Source organism: Crocuta crocuta, unplaced genomic scaffold (genome assembly GCF_008692635.1).
Source record: "Crocuta crocuta isolate KB4526 unplaced genomic scaffold, BGI_CrCroc_1.0 scaffold102, whole genome shotgun sequence".
Taxonomy (NCBI): Eukaryota; Metazoa; Chordata; class Mammalia; order Carnivora; family Hyaenidae; genus Crocuta; species Crocuta crocuta.
Genome location: NW_027530019.1, coordinates 11,589,684 through 11,609,887, shown reverse-complemented (window position 1 = coordinate 11,609,887; position 20,204 = coordinate 11,589,684). Strand labels below are relative to the sequence as shown.

The 20,204-nt window shown below is 49.4% G+C and overlaps 1 protein-coding gene across 5 annotated transcripts in view; it reads left to right on the top strand.

Annotated features, from left to right (window-relative positions):
* The window catches only part of MAPKBP1 (mitogen-activated protein kinase binding protein 1), a 53,219-nt gene that overhangs the window by 24,618 nt on the left and 8,397 nt on the right, over window positions 1–20,204 (top strand). For 4 of the 5 annotated variants that reach the window (XM_077764610.1, XM_077764613.1, XM_077764611.1 and 1 more), the window contains 18 exons: window positions 818–909; window positions 11,822–11,884; window positions 12,122–12,179; window positions 12,931–13,101; window positions 13,499–13,636; window positions 13,893–14,075; window positions 14,628–14,788; window positions 15,578–15,767; window positions 16,335–16,481; window positions 16,706–16,881; window positions 17,659–17,750; window positions 18,023–18,148; window positions 18,512–18,582; window positions 18,728–18,849; window positions 19,123–19,198; window positions 19,310–19,421; window positions 19,600–19,663; window positions 19,922–20,056. In XM_077764610.1, the coding sequence (XP_077620736.1) occupies window positions 818–909; window positions 11,822–11,884; window positions 12,122–12,179; window positions 12,931–13,101; window positions 13,499–13,636; window positions 13,893–14,075; window positions 14,628–14,788; window positions 15,578–15,767; window positions 16,335–16,481; window positions 16,706–16,881; window positions 17,659–17,750; window positions 18,023–18,148; window positions 18,512–18,582; window positions 18,728–18,849; window positions 19,123–19,198; window positions 19,310–19,421; window positions 19,600–19,663; window positions 19,922–20,056 (2,177 nt within the window). The remainder of the gene's footprint in view (window positions 1–817; window positions 910–11,821; window positions 11,885–12,121; window positions 12,180–12,930; window positions 13,102–13,498; window positions 13,637–13,892; window positions 14,076–14,627; window positions 14,789–15,577; window positions 15,768–16,334; window positions 16,482–16,705; window positions 16,882–17,658; window positions 17,751–18,022; window positions 18,149–18,511; window positions 18,583–18,727; window positions 18,850–19,122; window positions 19,199–19,309; window positions 19,422–19,599; window positions 19,664–19,921; window positions 20,057–20,204) is intronic. The other variant, XM_077764612.1, reaches the window with a different exon arrangement.

Genomic DNA, 20,204 nt, shown 5'->3' with positions numbered 1-20,204 from the left:
CCCATAGGTCATCTAGCAGAAAGGCCAGTGAACTAATTGAGGTTAGTCCAGTGTGTGCTCTGGGGCTGCAGCTGGTGTGGGGTAACAATATTGATGGTGAGAGTGATAGTGAATGTCTCATGTGGCCATGTCCTCTCAGAATCTCTGAGCACTTTACACATATTTCCCTTTCATCTCTGTGGGAGTTGTGGTTTAATAATAATAATTAGAGCACTCTGAGCATCTGTGCTTTGTAAAACACAGCATTAAGCCATGTTTCTGTCTCCCAGGCTCCTAGTTTGAGTGAACTGGCAGATGTTTGTGGGGGGAGGTGGAGTTCTCTGATGGAAGTAAGAACGTGATGGGATGCAAAAATCAGGGATCTTATGAGTCACCTAATTGCTACCTAACATTCCTCTGACTCTTGGTAGATCAGAATAGGCTTTCTTTCATGCCTGCCAAGGCACGAAGATTAGTGACCTTCCCTGAATCTTATAGACAGAAGAGGCCAATATAAGGATCTAAGGCTTTATCTTGTAAATGGAGCCTTCGTGGATTGGGGGAGTGCTTGTTCCTCTGTGGCCATGAGCTGAGCTTTCACACTTCATTTTCTTTCCTGTGGTCCCCATAAGACTGAGCCCTCTTAAAAGCCTGCAGTACACACTGTCTATTCCCCATGTGTCCAAGGGGCCTGTGACCAGAACAGAACCTGGAGAAGTCAGTGGCCCCATTCTCCTGAAGAGCAGTCAGCATTTGCTGGATGGTTGCGGGTACCTTCAATACCTTCTTCCCAACCCAGCTCTCTCCATATGTCACTTTTTTTGTCTTGCTCTAACAGGTGACCTTGGAGAAGGTGCTTGGGATAACAGTGTCTGGAGGCAGAGGACTTGCCTGCGACCCCCGATCGGGTTTAGTTGCCTACCCAGCTGGGTAAGTACCGTGGAAGAGGTCTTCCTGCATGGGCGTTTATAGCCCTGCTAAACCAGTGGGGGTGGGCAGGGGGTTTTGGTATCTTTTGGGAGATGTATCCTGGTTAATGTTTTGGTACCATTTTGGTAAAGGAGTTGCAGGACCAGGTAAAGGCTCTCTGTCGAATGTTGCCCTTGTTGCCATCCCGTCGTGCTTTTTGGCCATCCACCCACATATACAGATTCACACTTTATATTACATGCAGTTCCCAACATCATTTTTAATATCTACTTTCTGGTCACCTTTGAAAAGAGCTTTATTGAGTTGTAGTATAGCACACAGTTTGCTCATTTAAAGTGTAGAATTTAGTGGTTGTTTTTTTTTTTTTAGCATATCCACAGAGTTGTGCAACCATCACCACAGTCAATTTTAGAATATTTTCATCACCCCAAAAAGAAACTCCATATTTATTGACACTCACTCTCCATTTCCCCCCAAGACCCACAGCCCTAGGCAACCACTGACCTACTTTCTGTCTCTATAGATTTACCTGTTCGGGACATTTCATATAAATGGAATCATCCCATATAAAAATATTTGGCCTTGTGTGACTTTTTTCATTTAGCATAATGTTTTTAATGTTTATACATGTCATGGCAGGTATCAGTACTTTGTGTCTTTTTATGGCCGAATAACATTCCATTGTATGGATGTCCCACATTTTATCTGTTCATCAGTTGACGCGCATTTGGGTTGTTTTGACTTTCTGGCTATTTTATGAAAAATGCTGCTCTGAACATTTGCCTATTCTCATCACTTGGAGAGATGTCAGTGCCATGGGAGAGAGGTAGGGTTTGGGGCACCTGGGTGACTCAGTTGGTTAAGCATTTTGGCTTTGGCTCAGGTCATGATTTCATGGCTCATGAGTTTGAGTCCCACATTGGGCTCTGTGCTAATAGCATAGAGCCCGCTTCAGATCCTCTGTCCCCCCTCCTCTCTCTCTCTCTCTCCACCCCCTCCCTTGCTTGCACTCTCTCTCTCAAAAAGAAATAAACATTAAAAAAAAAAAAAAGAAAGAAAGAAAGAAATGTAGGATTCTGGGACTGGTGTTCTTTCCCTTGCTGCCTTTGTATTTCTCTGCTTCTGTAGGTGGGAACCCCCCCAGCCATAGTTTCTTTAGGCTTTTGCAGAAGTGTTTCTTTTGGAGGCTTGGTGCCATTGCTGCTTCTGGGTCTCTCTGTCAACCTTTGTACCTCCCAGCAGGGTATGGGAGCACAAAAATGGGAGTAGAGCCCATAGTGCTCTACCTTTCTTTCCCCACTGTCAACTTGGGAATGCCAAGTTTCCCTGTGTGATTTCCACAGCAACTCTTGTAATTTTTGTACCAGTATATGATTTTATTAGTTTTATCATCCCATCCAAAATCTACCTTTATCAAGAACTTATTCTGAGGGTGCTTGGGTGGCTCAGCCAGTTAAGTGTCCAACTTTGGCTCAGGTCATGATCTCATGGTTTGCGAGTTCGAGCCCCACGTCAGCCTCTGTGCTGACAGCTCAGAGCCTGGAGCCTGCTTCAGATTGTGTGTTTCCCTCTTTATCTACCCCTCTCCAGTTCACGCTCTGTCTCTCTCTCAAAAATAAATAAACATTTAAAAAAAAAAAACTTATTCTGTGCCAGACACTTTGTTAAACACTTTGCAAGGAATGATTTTATGTAATACTCAGAGCAACCCTGTAAAGTTGGTACTGCTGTTATCCCATTTAGAGAAGAAAACTAAGATACAGAGAGGTTAAGCAGTTTGCTCGAGGTCACACAGCTAGTGAGTGTCTGTACTGGGATTTCAACCCAAGTAGTCTGACTACAGAGCTCTTAATCTTAAAATGGCATGGGGTTGGGGAAGACCTAACTTTCTGCTTATTTTTAAAAAGCTGCTTTTTGTGTAGCCATCTACCTGCCATACGAATGAGAAGAGCCCAGTTTATGGGCATGTCCGTCTGTGCCAGGGAAACATCTGTCCCTGGGTCCTCAGGCCAGTGTCTCTCCTGAGCAGCCCTTTGGCATTTGATGCATGCGGTGGGGGTGCTATGGGAGCTACACTGGCTTTACTCTGTAGAGGCTGAGCAGGCCTTCTTCTCCCCCTCCAGAATCAAGTTGATGAATGACCTCTGTTGCTGCCTACCCTGTGCAGCCTGCCTCAGGGGAATTCCACTCGTGCCTGCCCCTGCCTGGGAAAGCCGGGTTCCTTCTTGTTGGGGCTGGGGCTGGGGCTGGGTATGAGGTGGGCAGGAAAGACTCAGGCTGCTGCTTGGTACGTGCTGAGCCTAGTGTGCCTGCCCTAGGGATTGTGGGCCCCTGCTCCCCACCTCTTTCCTCCATGCCCCTGACCCCAGGCCTGGTGCCTTTAAGGATGTGTGCTTCTGTTGTGGGCAGGTCCCAGCCTGGCATGTGTACCTGGCAGTCATTAGCCTTCCAGGTGGTATATGGAAGCTTCTCTTCTGTGACATCTAGTAGGTTCCCTCAGTGTGCTCAACTTGGGCCAGCCCTGGGCAGTGCCATGGTCTTCTCCCTGACCTTTTACATTCCTAGAACTTCAAGTTCTCTCTTTGCAAATGGCCTCTTTCTGAATGTTTTCATTTTGCTTTGTGCTAGAGCTCCCTGTTGCTCCTCTGGGGTGTCTGGGAGCCACCAGAGTATATGTGAGCCAAGCAGACACTTTCCTCCCTCTTTCCTTCTTCTTTTCCTATCTGGTGATCCTGACTGCACCCCCCACTCTCTAGTTCCTACTGTGCTTGTTGCTCTAGGAGCAGCTCAGGTATCCTAGAAACAAGAAGAAAAACAAAGCTCAGAAAAGTCTCCCAGAGGCCTAGAGGCAAATATCAAACCAAAACAAAGTTTTCTGAAAGGAAATGAAACAGCTCCAAGAGGGTGGGGTAGAAGGGGACGTGTGTCAGGCAGAGGTGGGGAAGTCTCTGGGCAGAGACCCCTCAGTTTTAGTGGCTCGTACATCTCTTCTCCAGACTCCTCCCTGTGCTGTTCTCTCTGCAGAAAGCCTGCCCTTCACCTGTCACACTTCGAGCCTTCCTGTTCCAGGAGGCCAAGTGGTCCCTGGATAGCCTCTTTGAGGGACTCAGTTTAGTTGAACATCCATAGCTGACTTGGGCCCCTTCCCTAGCTGGCTTAGTAGAGGATTTGGGGGCTGTAGAGCCCAGCTCAGCCTCCATTGCCACAGTGGAGCCAGTCAGTTCTGAGAATAGGTTTCCCTTGACCATCAGTGCCAAAGTGCAGGGTCTGGCCTGGGTGAATGCTCTGGGTAGGGCACCTACTAAAGTGGGGGTGTCTTGGAACACCTATCCAGCAGCCCAGAGGAGGTGAACTCTTTGTTGCTTTAACTGGGGAGGAGGAGGGGAAACCCATATTTCCTGAGAAGGCCCTCCATTCACATAGCCCATATTGGAAGTTATGCTGAGGTCACCGGCTCCAAAGCATTGGACTGGGTGTGAAGCCACAGAATCTCTCCCTGGACTGTGGTCTAGTGATATCTCAGCAGAGGGAGCACAGAAGTACCTTCTAACTGTCTGTGGCAAGCCCTGAGGTGGGGGGGGGGTTGCCAGGGAGTGTGTGGGACTGTGGAGAGACCTGGTGGCCCTGAGAGAAGATGCTTGGACTTTGAGCCCTGGTGGACGTGAGCCTTGTGGAGGGGCACTCACAAGCATCATTGCCCTCGTTGCTGGTCTTCTGGTTGTTCTGCAAGTCTCACACCTGAAACTGAGGCCTTTTACTTCTTCCTCTAATGGTTTGGTCACAGATACCTTCATTCCTTCATTCAGCAGATATTTGTTGAAAACCTCCTCTGGACCAGGTGCTATTCCAGGCATAAGGTATATAGCCATGAATAGAACAGGAAGGGTGACTGTTTTGTGGGATTTAGGTTCAAGAAGGGCAGGCAGACAATAGGCACGTAAACAAATAAGTGAGCAAGATAATCTCAGAGATGGTAAGTGTTCTGTAGAAAGTAAAGCCGTGATGGAAGGGAGAGTGAGTAATTAGTGGTGTGTGTGGCGGGGGATGGGGCCGGACAAGGGGCTACTTTGAGACTGGGTGGATGAGACTCAGTGGGAGGTAAAATGCAGCTGCTTTCTGAATGACAAAGAGGAATGAACACATGAGGATCTGACACCAAAGTGGACCAGGTGGAGGAAATCTCTAGTGCAAAGGTTCCAGGGAAAGGAAAGATCGGTTCCCTTGTTTGAGGAGCTGAGCAGAGGCCAAGGTGGCTAGGTCATAATGAGTGAGAGGAAGGTGGCCAGACACTGCATTTTGACCTGGCTTGTAAGTCCGGCAGCCCACAGAGATTTACCTCTTGTTGCAGAAGGGGATATGTTTAGAGTCCTCTGGGCAGAGAGAAATGCACTGGTAGCTCTACACGGGTTCCCATGTTACTTACTGGGTTACTACCATCAAGTCTTTTTTGTGGTTTTGAAGAGGGACTTGTAAAATGTCCCAGAGACAGAGATGCCAATGGGTCTCATGACCTGGCCTAAGAGGATTACTTATTTGGAAGGTATTGGATTGCAGGTATCTAAAGAGAACCATAACTGAGGATGCTCTTGGAAACATCCTAGATTCATTATCTCTTAGAGTGATTAAAGCTATACGATGTTCCAGAGGGACAGCTTATAATTGCATGCCTGGGTGAGGACCTAATGAGTCACTAGTGTCCAGCAGGTTGTGAATGGGATGCCATAGTTGGGGTTCCTGTTGTAAGTGCAGACCCCCCTGCACAGTGCTTTCCTTGTTAGTGGTGGACCAGAGTACCCTTCTAGAAGATGGCCAGCAGCACCATGCTGGTTATTCTGTACTGTGTCTTCTTCAGTTTCCACAGCAATTCCGTGAGGTAGATATTTTTCTTCTTTTTTTACAGATGAGGAAACTGAGGTTCAGAGAAGTTAAGTAATATGCCCAGTATCACACAGTATGCTAGTAGATGGGTCTGCCTGACCCCAGTTTTCTTGTTCTTTCCATCATTATACTGCCCTCAAGTGTCAGTGAGTCCTAAAAGCCTAGGGTAGGGGAGACCCATGTGCCTGTCCCAGGCCCCGAGTTTTCAGTTCTGCTAATCAAGAGGTTCCTTGGCTTTGATATCTAATAGCTACTGACTTAAAGATGTATTCACTCATTCACAAATATTTATTGAGTGCCTATCTTCTAGGCCCTGGGGATGTAAACAAAACAGACAAAAATACCCCCTTCACTGAGCTAGCAATCTAGTGATGCAGATAGATCTTTTCCCTCCCCAAAAGTAAATTTTATAGAATGTTGCGAGTTGATGTGTGCTTTGGAAAAAGTATAAGCATTGAAAGGGAATAGGGAATGGGGTTAAGGTATGGGGCTGTAATGTTAAATCAGGCTACAGAGTGACATTTGAGCAAGGCTTGAAGGACCTCTTGTCCCTCTGATTTTACCTCGTCTGAAAGAAGAACTTCAAGGCACAGGGGCACTGTGTCCTGCTCCCTGTATGTACTGCTTTGTTCATTGCTCATCCCACTATTCTTTTGTTTCTGCCTTCTGGAGGATGGTTGGTAGGAAATGGATCCTGTGGGAATGCCTGGCTCTTCGTGATGGCAGCAGGCTTGGACCTGACCAGGGAAGGGGTGTGTTGAGGGCTTGGCCCTTTCTGGTTCAGAGCAGCTCATGGGCAGTGGGCCCAGCCCTGGATACTGGTGCTCTACCATGTGACTCCCGGGCTGAGGCCCCGGGGGACTGAGGCCTCACTGTCTCCCTGCACCTGCACCCTGGGGTTCTGAATTACAGGACTCAGGCAGGCGGTTGGGCCAGCCCAACCCTTGTCATGGATTCCAGCCAGCAGTGCTGCAAGGGCACACATGAAAATGACTGCCTGTTGTGCTGGGCGAGGTCAAGGGCCCAGGAGGCTGGAGGCAGAGGGCCAAAGACTGATGCAAACTGCACCCCACCCTCCTCTTCCCTGCAGATGGGGATCTTGCTCAAGGTCAGAGAAGACTGAGGTGACTCCCACATCAGTGTTATTGGGAGGACCTCAGCCCGTGGGGCGCAGTGGGAACCTTGGATGTCTTTGCCAAGTTCTCCCCTCACTTAAGCACCTGCATTATTGTCCCCACAAGTGGAGCTGTGACCATGGGGTTGGGCTCTTTCTTTCTCTTCCTCTATGTTGGGAGGTTTCCATATTTGAATAATTAAAAGTAAAAATTTCAACTTAGAAGTCTGTCTCTTGTAGGTGTCCGTCCTTTGCATGTTTCTCTCCTTTGCTTAACTCCTCAATGACGTATCTGAGAATTTTCTAGGCTACTGCTGGAGATGTGTGTGCATGGAAGGGGTAGGGGGCGTTAGAGAAGGGAAGGGTTGCCTCACAGTCAGTAATCTTTCTCTCTACATTGTGTTTTTATGCACACATGCTGCTCTCTTTTCCCCTCCCACCATGGAGCTGAACTTGCCAGGAGGAGGAAACAAGATGTTATGGTCAAGCAAGACTCAGAATTCATGCGGTGACTTGGAAAGCGTTTTAAGCAGTCTGGTGCACTGCCCTTGGAAAGTCACGATGCTGCTTCGGGATGATGGGTTTAAAGGAAAACTCAAAAGCATCTCATAGAGACCTCATCACCTATTTTCTCTGGATTTGGATTGTGGTCGGCTGGAATATGTGTCGGGTCAGGTTGAGTCAGATCAGCGCTCAGCTGAAGCCCTTTGCCGTGGTTTATGTATAGCTAGTCAGAAAGCTAGGTAACTTGTAACCACTCAGACTACAAGTCCCTGCTAGAGAGATGAGCCTCCAGAGACAGGCCTCCTGTCTCTGCACAGATAACAAGTCAGCACAGATAACAAGAAAGTTCAAAAACATCAGTTGGCAGGAAAACTTGCTAGGTTTTTCATGACGGTGGCAGGCCAGGGTGTGCATTTGAGTGAGTGAGTGTGTGTGTGCGCGCGTGTGTGATTTTTTGCACACTGACTAAAATATTAAAATCCAGATATCTATACCTATGAACTTAGAACTATAACTGCTGTAGTTTTCATCTGCTCTGTTCTGATTTCGAAAAATTCTGTAGCCCCAATCCTTTTTCCCCTTAAAGTGCCCCACTCTTCTTTCCCTTTTCTCACAGGCTCCTGCCCAAGCACCTTGCATGTTAGGTCAGTGTGTTTCCCCGTCTCTCACCTTCAACTTCACTTTCTTCTTCTTTCCTCCACTCACTCCAGGCTGAACTCCTTAGAGCACTGCTTCTGGGGTCCTGACTCTCTTTGACTTTAGCTGAGTGGCCTTGAGTCATTTACCTCACTGCTCTGATCTCAGTTCTCTGTCTCTATAGTGGGGATAATTGTACCAGCATCACAAGTTGCTGTAAGGACTAGCTAAAACCAGACATCTGGGCTGCTTGTCAGAGTGCCTGCTACCTAGAAAGTGCTTGATAAATGCTAACTCTTATTACTGAGCCCTGCTGTGTGGAGAGCAGAGGACTGATTACTAAAGGAGTTCATGTTTAGAGTTCACGGAAACTCTTGTGTGGTACTTCTTAACTTATCCAGGAGATGTCACTTCCATTTTCTTTCCTTGCTTCTGTGCTGCTGTCCTAGACACTTGAGGTGGCTTCTCGCTGCATGTTCCCCCCATGCCTTCCTTGCTACCTTCTAAGCTTGTCATCCCTTAAGTGAATGAAGATGCAGATATTTTCTTTCCCCAAGTTTAATCCCACTCTCCTTTCTTGGCTGTCTTCCCAGAACAAAAAAATAAAGCTTCCTTTGAAGTTTTTACCATTACTGAGGTCCTAATAGGACTCTCCTCCATTCTTCCGAAGGAAAAACCTGACATAGTCCCTTAGCACCTCATTCCCCACTGCCAGGAGCCCCCTTTCAGCTTCCTTTACTTGCTTAAGGAATAGTAATATTAGCATTTGCCATTTGCTTGGCTCCTACTCTGGGTCAGAAAAAAATCCTATAATCTTTACAGAAGTCCGATGAACTAGATATGAGAGTTTCCTTTATTATAGATAAGTAAACAGGAGTGTGCCTTATCCAGAGTCACAGAAATGTACATTACCAGAACTAGGGGTCAAACCCTGGTCTCTGCCTCCAGAACCCACAGTGTCCTTCTGACCCCACAGTGTCCTTCTGACCCCACACTGCCTCTGAGGATCCAGATATCCTCGGTCCCTCTTTCCATAGGAGACAGGTGGGGTGTGGAGTAGGGAGAGCTGGGCCTACTGATGCCCCGCTGGACGAAGCTAGTGGACCAGCAGAGGCTTTCTCCCTTTTAATAAGTGGTTCTTGAACAATCGCAATAGGGCAGCCTCCGCTAGGCACAGGATACAAAGCTGTGAGCAGAACCAGACCCAGTTCTCCTTCTCACAAAATGCACAATCTGATGGGAGGGTCATTAAAAATAAGTGTAAAATTGCAGCTATGATAAATGTTACAAAAGATTGATACACTCTTCTTGCTATGAGAACATATACTGAGGCCATTGACAGGAGATCTGAAAGAGGAACAGTTCCTACAAAGGAGCACTGCAAAGAGACAGAGAGCACACTCTCTTTTTTTTTTTTTTTTAATGTTTTATTTATTTCTAGGAGAGAGAGAGAGAGAGACAGCGTGAGCAGGGGAGGGTCAGAGAGAGAGGGAGTCACAGACTGAAACAGGCTCCAGGCTCTGAGCTGGTAGTCAGCACAGAGCCTGACGTGGGGCTCGAACCCACAAACCACGAGATCATGACCTAAACGAAAGTCGGACACTTAACCGACTAAGCCACCCAGGCGCCCCGAGAGCACACTCTCTTAAAGAGAGTGAAAGAATGTGGTTGGAGCATGGTTTAGGGTGAAGCTGAAGGGTGGGCAGGGGTCATACCATCTAGGGCCTTTATGGGCACTTTAAGGAGTTTGTTTTGGAAGCACCCCCAGGGATGATAGTCCAGGAATGACACGATCAGATCAGACATGCACGTGTGTTTGATATAAAGAGCACTGAGGGTCAGGAGACCTGAGAATCCTGGCTCTGCTCTTTGTAGGAATTTTCTGAGTCTAGGTTTCCTCATCTCAAAATTCTGTAGGATTGGACTAGGTGATGTTTAAAGTCACCTAGCACAGCGCATTTAATTTAAAAAAATTTTCTTAATGTTTATTTATTTTTGAGAGGGAGAGAGACAGAGCGTGAGCAGGGGAGGGGTAGAGAGAGAAGACACAGAATCTGAAGCAGGCGCCAGGCCCTAGGCTGTCAGTACAGAGCCCAGTGTGGGGCTTAAACTCATGAGCCCTGAGATCATGACCTGAGCCAAAGTTGGACGCTTAACCAATGTTAAGAGGACACAGGCCCTCTGCACAGTGCACTTAATTCCTTCCACCCTTCCTTCCAGCTCTAAGGTTCTATGAGTCTGTCTGCTTTGGAGGAATTAGGTTCCCTGTATCCTGGACTGCCCGTAACAGAAGCTGGGCAAGTGTGCATGGATGTGTGTGTGTGTGTGTGTTTGGGAACAGGGGAGGAAGAGTGATGTGGCACAGAGTTTCCAAGGCCCTTTGACTTTTGTCATATATTTAAAAACCTTTCTGACATGGCATTGTACAAGGGAAGCAGGAGACTAGAAGTTGGTATAAAGAAAGAAAGGAATGAAGAAAAGGGAACAAGGTGAGATGAGGAGATGGGGAGAGAAGGAGAAAGGAAACAGTGAGGATGAATTTGGGGAAGGAGTTAGAAGAGAAGACAATGTGACTCAGGAATTTCAAGGCTTTGCTGCTTAGCCTGGAAGTTCTGGGCATATCTAGTACCTCAGAGATCCTGGTGACCCCAGAGATTACCTGTGGAATTTGCATTTTGAAGTGGTTTATGGAGCTTAATGTGCCAAGCACTTACTAGCAGCTTGTACTTGCCTTTGCTTTAAGTTTCTAGCAGGCAGTGGCCTTCCCATGAAACCAGGTTGGGTCTGGGGGATGTCTCCCTCTGCTCAGTCTCTCCCCATGTAGCAGGCTTGCTCCTGTCAGCTACTTACAGTACTGATGAAGTAGTGAGGTGGAAGGGGCAACGGGCCCAGGCCTGCTGGAGCCCAAGAGAGAACACTGCCTGGCTACGGCTTCCTGCTTCCTGCTTTGACTCCTATCACCTGGCCTCCCTCTGGAATTGTGTCTGGAGGGTCTGAACCTGATCCCTCCCAGCCTTGCTGCCTGGTCAGAGAGGGTACTCCCACCCTTCTCTGCACAGGATGCAGGTGGGAGGAGTCCCAGACTGTCTTCTGGCAGTCTGGAGGGCCCTTCTCAGGCCTTTTGGGACCGGGGATTCTCAGGGCTGCGCACAGGAGTTCCACAGCACTGCACAGGCCTCCCCAGGCCCTCTGGGGCTTTCTCCCCCTCCCCCTAGTCTTACTGAGCCTCCCTGAAGTTCTGGCCTCCTGCCTCCCACCTTCTTCCTCATCTGACACGTACAGAGTATGGGGCCGGCTCCTGCCAGGTACACATGTGGGCTCACATATGAGAGGCCTCACCCCTCCTTGGAGCACAAACTCTTATCATACTTGTGGCTCTAAGCCTGTAAACTGGCTGCTGCTTTGCCCAAATCACATGTATTCTTCCCTCCTGCACCCCTTCCTGGGCTCTGTGCAAGGGCTGTGGGAAGGCCTGTGTCCTTGCTGCCCTTTGTGGGTATGACCAGAGATGGTGCTGGTACTTAGGGACCTGGTGGGATAGGCTTCCAGGAAGCCTTCACCCTCATGGGGCTGCACAGATAGGCCCTTGTGAGTGGGGAGGGGAAGCAAGAAGACTAGGTTGCCAGCAAGCACTCAGTTGCCCTCAGTAGCAAGTACAGCCCCTCTCAAATTGCTCTACACAGCTCCCTGTGCTGAGTGACGGGAGTTCCCAGGTGGCCAGGGTGCTGCTAGGGGAGCTGTGGCTTGGTGCTAAGTCTCTTGTCTCCCTCATCTCCCCAGGTGTGTGGTCGTGCTGTTCAATCCCCGAAAACACAAACAGCACCACATCCTCAACAGTTCCAGGTAAATGGGTCTGGGCCCTCAGGGAGCACCTCCATTTCCTGGAAGTTGTAAAAAGGGCACTGTCTGGGGTCTTTGAGGCTCTGAGGCCTGGGACCTGGTAGGGCCCAGGATCAGATAGCAAAATGCCACCACATGTGCCATTAGTGTCTGCTCATCTTGCCTTTCAAGAAAACTCTGTGGGAGCCAGGTTTCGGCCAGACTGTCAGTGCTCCTCTGAGCCTGCCTCATGTCTTGCAGGAAAACCATCACTGCCCTCGCCTTCTCTCCTGATGGCAAGTACCTGGTCACTGGAGAGGTGAGTGAGGAATGGGGGCTGTAGTCCTCTGAGGTGGGTGGGTGGCCTGGCCTCAACAGAGAGCTGCAGTCCTAGGCCTAGATAGGGCTGCTGCCGGTCTGGCTTCCTGAACAGATGCTAAATCCTAGTCTTTGCTCTGCCTGAACAGTGGTTCTTAAACCTTAGTGAGAATCAATCGCCTGGATTGCTTGGTGAAGTACACATTGTCAAGCCTGCCCCCAGGGTTTCTGATTCTCTAGGTCTGAGACGGGACCCCAGAATTTACATTTCTGACGAGTTCCCCTGTACAGATTCTGCTGGCTGGGGAAGCAGGGTTTGAAAAACCACTACCTTAAAATAGTCCTTATCCCCGAAGGCCCCCTGCTGGGCTCATGCGGGATGCCTCTGCCTTCTCAGGCTTACAGGGAGGCACAGGAGGCAGAAATAGGCATGAGTGCACTACCACTCAGGTTCTCAATCCTGGAGGCCCATCAAGAATCACTCAAGGAATTTTGAACAAATACAGAGGTGCACACCCTGACACAGATATTGAACAAAATCTGGGGCTGTTTTCTTCCTGATAATCGTTGTCCTGAGATATTTATCATGTTTTTAAAATACCTTTGCCCTGTAATAGCACTCTCCTCTTGACTCTTGGCCAGAGAGAGATTGTACTGAGTAGCTGGGGGTGGGAGGATGAGGGCCCCGACCCTGAAAGGCTCGGGGAGGCTGTATACTCTGTTTCTTATTTCTCATTCTTGCCTCCCTGCAGAGTGGGCACATGCCTGCTGTCCGGGTTTGGGACGTGGCTGAGCATAGCCAGGTGGCGGAGCTGCAGGAGCATAAATATGGTGTGGCTTGTGTGGCCTTCTCTCCAAGCGCCAAGTACATTGTGTCTGTGGGCTACCAGCATGACATGATCGTCAATGTCTGGGCCTGGAAGGTGAGTAGCCTGGGTGGGCTGGCCTGACAGCCTCATGGGGGTTCATGGACCATTTGTGGAGCCAGGAAGCTGCTGATCTGAGTCCCTTCACTCTATTTTGCTAATCTCAGTCTCATTCTAGAAAATAACCTGAAGCAGAAAAGAACAACTGTGTAGCCAAGTGTGTTGGTAGAAAGTGGCTAGCTTTATGCCTTTGAGGACCTACAGAGAAAATGAATCTCTTTAGCTCCTCTAGAAAGAAATTTTTCTCTTTCCCTTCTTTTTCTTACCAAAAAGCTTGTGAAGGAACATTTTTTTAAAGTACAAATCCTATCTAACCCCTCCTCCTTCCTTTGAACCTCTTTCTTCTTAGCCCTAAGAGGCAGAATTTTGATTCTTCCTTTGGCTTTCCCTTCAGAAAAACATTGTGGTGGCCTCCAATAAGGTGTCCAGTCGTGTGACAGCAGTGTCCTTCTCTGAAGATTGCAGCTACTTTGTCACTGCAGGCAACCGGCACATCAAATTCTGGTACCTCGATGACAGTAAGACCTCAAAGGTGAGCTGCTCTAAGGCTGGAAGTAGCTCCAGGGCCAGGGCCCACTCAGCCCACCCCAGAAGATCCTGTTCACTTGGGCCCCTCTCTGCTTACCCAGCAGCCACACAGAAGTTCTGGCTGAGCCAGATGCTGTCCAGCCAAGGAGTAGTCTCAAAGAGTGAGGGGACCTTGCTGCTTCCCCTCTCTCTCTGCAGGGCCTAGTTTGCAGGGGCAGGCTCTGGGGCGGATGGGTGGCAACTGTGCTGTGTCTCCACAGGTGAACGCCACTGTGCCCCTGCTGGGCCGCTCAGGGCTACTGGGGGAACTACGAAACAACCTGTTCACTGATGTGGCCTGTGGCCGAGGGAAGAAGGCCGACAGCACCTTCTGCATCACGTCCTCAGGGCTGCTGTGCGAGTTCAGCGATCGGAGGCTTTTGGATAAGTGGGTGGAGCTGAGAGTAAGCACCTCTGTCCCAATGGGTAGGGGCTGCCCATGTGTCAGCTCAGGGGAGATCTGATGCCTCTGGCCCCATACTGGGGTCTAGGCCCTCGTGCATGCAGGAGGGGACCCCAGGAGAGAGAAGCTTGGGGGGAACCAGAGCTTGGCCTAGTTCCAGCCGTTGGAGATCTGTATAACTGCCTCCTCTCTGCTTTCTCTTTCCATCTTTCTTTCCTCTGCTTCCCTCTTCTCAGAATACAGACAGCTTCACAGTAAGTGGTGCCTAGAACCTGCTGTCTTTCTCCTGCTGTTTCTTTCTCTTTGCTGGGCTTTTCCTCCTTTGTCCTCTTTGCCAAACTTCTGGTGCCTTAGAAGGGTCCTTGACTCCCATCCCCCAACTGCACGTGGCTTTGGGCCCTCTGGCCACCTGCTGCTGAAGGGAGGGGTATCTCTAGATAACAGCTGAAGGGGTCAGGCCAGAGCTACTAGGGAGCATTTTCCTCGCCTCTGCCTTGGCTAGTCCTGCCTCTTGGCAGGTGACCCTTGCTTACCTGAGCCCTTCTGCCTGCAGACCACTGTGGCCCACTGCATCTCCGTGAGCCAAGACTACATCTTCTGTGGTTGTGCTGATGGCACCGTGCGCCTCTTCAACCCCTCTAATCTGCACTTTCTCAGCACACTGCCCCGGCCCCATGCCCTGGGGACAGACATTGCCAGTGTCACTGAGGCCAGGTGAGCTGTGTGGGCCCCCTGCCTCCCTTCAGAGCCTCACCCGGGGCCCAGCCTTCCCTGGCTATGCTTCAGGAGTCAAAGTGAAGAGTGTATCAATGCCCCAGTGATTGCCAGGAACACGTCTGTAGATCAACAAATTTGGGCTTATTGATACTGGTTGCGACCAAGGAGACTGCACACTGTGGGAAACACAGTGTTAGTTGGGGCTTATTGTAATATGTGGGCTTGTATTAGATGATCTTAAGAATGGTTCAAAGGGTTGAAGTTTTGCTCTGGTTAGATGCTGTCTGGAAGTAGGGGCAATTCTACAAATGGACCTCTTAATAATTTTTATCTAAAGGTGGAAGGGAAGGTATGGGGTTAAAGGTGTAATTGGCAAAGAAGTAGCAGTCAATCATGATAGATGGGAATGGAAACTTTTGGTCATTTTTGTGGTTTCTACAGTGACGTGTGTTTATCCGTGCTCAGACACGATTGTAGAGGGGTCTTGTTTTTGTTCTGTTGCATCATGGCCACAGAGTTACCTTGTCTGACTTTGGTGTTCTGTGACACTGTGTTCATCATGAGAACACCATGGTCCAACAGCTAGTGCCAGGTCAGGAGTCAGCTCTTGGCCGACAGCTGTCAGAGACCTTTTTCCTTTTCAGGCAGCTGCCCCCTGCAGGTCTGGAGAGGGCTCCTCTGCTCGCTCTGCTCCTTCCTTTTTCCTCTGGCTTCTATTTTCATTCTTTTCAATCCTCCATTTCATCAGCTCCTCACTCACTATTTACCCTGTCCTCTTCCCCACAGTCGCCTCTTCTCTGGAGTGGCCAATGCCAGGTATCCAGACACCATTGCCTTGACTTTTGATCCTACTAATCAGTGGCTGTCTTGTGTATACAACGACCACAGCATTTATGTTTGGGATGTGAGGGACCCCAAGAAAGTGGGCAAGGTGTACTCAGCTCTGTATCATTCCTCCTGCGTCTGGAGTGTAGAGGTATGTGGGCTGGGCTGGCTTGGGACTGACCAGGTTTGCTGGGGTACCACTGTGGGGCAGGAGGTGGGAGTCCCTGAGGATGTCTTCATATTCCTGCTGCCTCCTTGTTTCTCCAGCAACATCCCTGTGTATCCGCGTATTTTCATGTGGGTCCTGAGGATTGAGCTTGAATTTTACTGTTTATGTATCTTGGGCTTCTTCCATTGTACCCCTGTCTGTCCCTAGCTTTGCCTCATTCTGGGCTGGGTGATCTTGGACAAGTTACTGAAATTGACTCATCAGTTTCCTCAACTGTAAACTGATGTACCTGATTACTCTAGTTGTCCTAAGGATTAAATGAAATGATATAAGTGGGAGATGCCTGGAACATAGCAGAAGCTTTGTTAAGGTGTTTGCCCTTAGTAATAATAGTGAGTATCTAATAGTTTTGGCTTGCTATTATGTGACAAACTCTGGGTTAAGTCTTGCCCAGCATTCTCTCTTTAATCTCATTCCCTTCCATCTTCTTGGGCAGGTAAAGGACTGCTCCCTACATGGAGATCTAACTTTGTTCCCTTTGCCCCTCAGGTCTACCCTGAAGTGAAGGACAGTAACCAGGCCTGCTTGCCTCCAAGTTCCTTTATCACCTGTTCCTCAGACAACACCATCCGCCTGTGGAACACAGAGAGCTCGGGGGTACATGGCTCCACCCTGCACCGAAACATTCTCAGCAATGTGAGCCCTGAGCCCTTGGGCCACCTACTCCCCACTTAATGTCTCCATCCCCTCAGCCTCACACCTCCTTCTCAGAAACTGGGTCCCCAGATTTTGATCTTCCAGCTCTGGTTGGGCTGGGCACTTTGAGCCAGGGGTTTATCTTGTCCACAATTCTTCTCCCCTTGCAGCTGTACTGGGTCAGGCCTGCCTAATCCACCTGCTATTCTGACCTGCTCCCCTAGGACCTCATTAAGATCATCTATGTGGATGGGAACACGCAGGCCCTGCTGGACACTGAGCTGCCAGGAGGAGACAAAGCCGATGGGTCCCTGATGGATCCCCGTGTGGGCATTCGCTCTGTGTGTATCAGCCCCAACGGACAGCATCTAGCTTCTGGGGACCGTGTAGGCACGCTCAGGTAATGCCAGGCCTGGAGTGGTACTGACTGTCTCTCACGGCCCAGGCCCAGGGAGTTAGGTTCTAAAGGACAGAGCTTTAGAAAAATTGGCTTAGAAAGATTGGGGAACAAGATGTCTCTATACACGGAAAAGATAGTAACTTTACAACGAAGAAACCCAGCAGAAACAATCCTAACCAAGTGATTAAACTTAACATCCTCATGTCAACATCATGAAGCCCGTAATATGATGTACTAAGAAGGGCATAGTGTGGTTTCTGTGGTATTCTTGCCGCAATTGCATTAACTCAGTCCAGTCATGGGAAAACATCAGGCAGACTGAAACTGAGGTATGTAGGACAGAGTAATCAATACTCTTCTAAAGAGTGTTGAAGAGTGATCAATACTCCTCAAAAGCATCAAAGTCATGAATGATAAGGAAAGACTGAAGAGCTGTCACCAACTACAGGTGACTAAGGAGAAATAGCAGTTAAATGCAATTTGGACTCTTGATAGGATCCTGGATCCAGAAAAAGGTTTTGTGGAAAAACGTGAAATTCAAATAAAATCTTTAATTGATACCATTGTACCAATGTAAATTTCCCAGTTCTGGTTTTTGAACTGTCATTAATATGAAAATTCTCTATACTCATTGCAACTTTTCTCTAAACCTAAAAGTTCAAAAATAAATAAAAATATAATTTGAAAAACCGGTTAGGGGAACGGTATCGCAGAGAATGGAGAGTGAGCCTCTCCTCTTGTAACCTGTCAACACCCTCTTCCCTCTCATCTTTGCAGGGTGCATGAGCTGCAGTCTCTCAGTGAAATGCTAAAGGTGGAGGCCCATGACTCAGAAATTCTATGCCTGGAGTACTCTAAGCCAGACACAGGTAATAAGGATGCCCGGGATCTAGCCCAGAATGGCACAGGGCTCCTCCAGTCCTCGAGTGCCACTTGCGTCCATCCTGGCTCTTGGATGTGGGACCGAACATTGTTTGAATCACTTGATATCTTTACAGGTTTAGAGGAGGACAGCTGCATGCCTGCTGCATAGTTCACTTGGCTCGGGGTTATAGGGCTCAGTTCCTGTGGGTCTTTTGCCGGACCCGCATAGGGGTTTGCTCTGGGCACTCATGGGCTGATAGAGTTCTTTCAACCCCAGGTCTGAAACTGTTGGCATCAGCGAGCCGGGATCGGCTCATCCATGTGCTAGATGCTGGCCGTGAATACAGCCTGCAGCAGACGTTGGACGAGCACTCATCCTCTATCACTGCTGTCAAGTTTGCAGGTGGGGGCAGGGCACTTAAGACACATCTTGTCACCTACAACCGGTATCCTCCACCCCCACCTCCTGCTTCCATGCGAAGGATGTGCCAGTCACAGAGCTGTGTGGGACAGCAGCTGGGAGGCCTGGGGCTGGATAGGAAGACAGGTGGAATGTAGACTGTCAGTCTAGGTGACTGAGCAACCACATTGGCTGAGGGCAGAGTGAACAGAGAGCTTAGGTTTGGAGGGAAGCATCCTGATGTAATTGGTTGTTTGGGTCATGTGGAGTAGCTCAGCAGTGGGGCAGTATGGAGGGAAGGCACAGGAAGGGCTGGCCCCCTTGTGGTAAGAGCTGTGGTAATAGCTAGGCCCCCCTCCTCCATAGCCAGCGATGGGCAAGTCCGTATGATCAGCTGTGGAGCAGACAAGAGCATCTACTTCCGCACAGCACAGAAGGTGAGGGTATGGGGCTTCCCTGAATGGGGCAGCGGTTGCGGGTGGGGGGATCTCTATCGTTCCCTGAGCTGAGATTGTAAGAGGTGAAGGCAGGCGAAAGCAGGGCTCTCTGGGCCTGGTGAGCCCACATGCTCTACCCCTTCAGTCTGGAGATGGAGTACAGTTTACACGGACGCACCATGTGGTACGGAAGACGACCCTCTATGATATGGATGTGGAGCCCAGCTGGAAGTACACGGCCATCGGCTGCCAGGACCGAAATATTCGGTGGGTATCCCCTTCTCAAACCATCTAACCACCTTCCTTCGTGCCCAAGGGGGTCAGCTCTAGGCAGCTCTCTCCTCACTTCTTTTTGTCTAGGACTTTGTACTTGAGCCTGTAGAAGGAGCACTTGGCCCTACCCAAGAGGTGATAGTCTCTTTGGTGTTGGGGAGTGGCTCCCAGAGAGAACAGGGTTGGGAATGAATTCTGGGGTCTCTGTCATCCAGGTGTGCTTGATTATGGACTCTTCCTCATGTGAACAAAAGTGTTTCTTTACAGGATCTTTAACATCAGCAGTGGGAAGCAGAAGAAGCTTTTTAAAGGGTCACAGGGTGAGGACGGCACTCTCATTAAGGTAAGGGCCCAGGAGGATGGCCACTGGACCAGAGAAAGGGAAGACAGGGGTACTAGGTGGAAAGGGACTGGTGCTTTCCTTGTCCTCTGCCAGCTGTGTCCCACTCCTCAGGTGCAGACAGACCCCTCAGGGATCTATATCGCCACCAGTTGTTCTGACAAGAACCTCTCCATTTTTGACTTCTCCTCAGGCGAGTGTGTGGCCACCATGTTTGGCCACTCAGGTAAGTGTTGCCCCAATAATCTACTGGTGGAACTTTACTCTTTCTTCCTTTAGTTTCTTGGGACCTAGCAGAGCTGCCTGCCCTATCCCTCCAACCCACCGTTGACCTCCACTGTTGGGACAGAAGCTTGGTGGGGACTTAAGGGTGGCTCATAGGTCGTGTTCTTTGTTCCTCACAGAGATTGTCACTGGCATGAAGTTTAGTAATGACTGCAAACATCTCATCTCTGTGTCAGGGGACAGGTGAGCAGAAGCCAGCTTCCCTGAGACACAGATTTTGCCTCTGTGCCACACATAATGCCCAGCTCCCTTCCCCCTTTACACATCAGTGATGTCTCTGGGAAGTAGGGCTGAGCAGGGGTATTTCTTGGCTGGGCTGGTGTGGTGCTAGAGGGTGGATCTGGTCTTCTTGCCAGCCCATGAAGAGGAGAACTAGTGGTGTGCTACCTATATCAGGCCCTACCCTACCCCTCCTTCACCCAACTCTGTGGCTCTATCCAGCTGTATATTTGTATGGCGCCTGAGCTCTGAGATGACCATCAGTATGAGGCAGCGTCTGGCCGAGCTGCGCCAGCGTCAGCGAGGGGTCAAGCAGCAAGGACCGTCTTCTCCCCAAAGGGCTGCAGGTCCCAGCCGGTGAGGACAGAGTATAGATACGGGCGAGTGGTGGGTGGGCCTCCAGACTGCTCACTGTGATCTCTGTGTTCCTCCTTTCTGCTTTGGACTTAACATTCACCTCTACCTCCCAACTCTTGTACCCCCCAACACCCGTTTCTTACCTGAA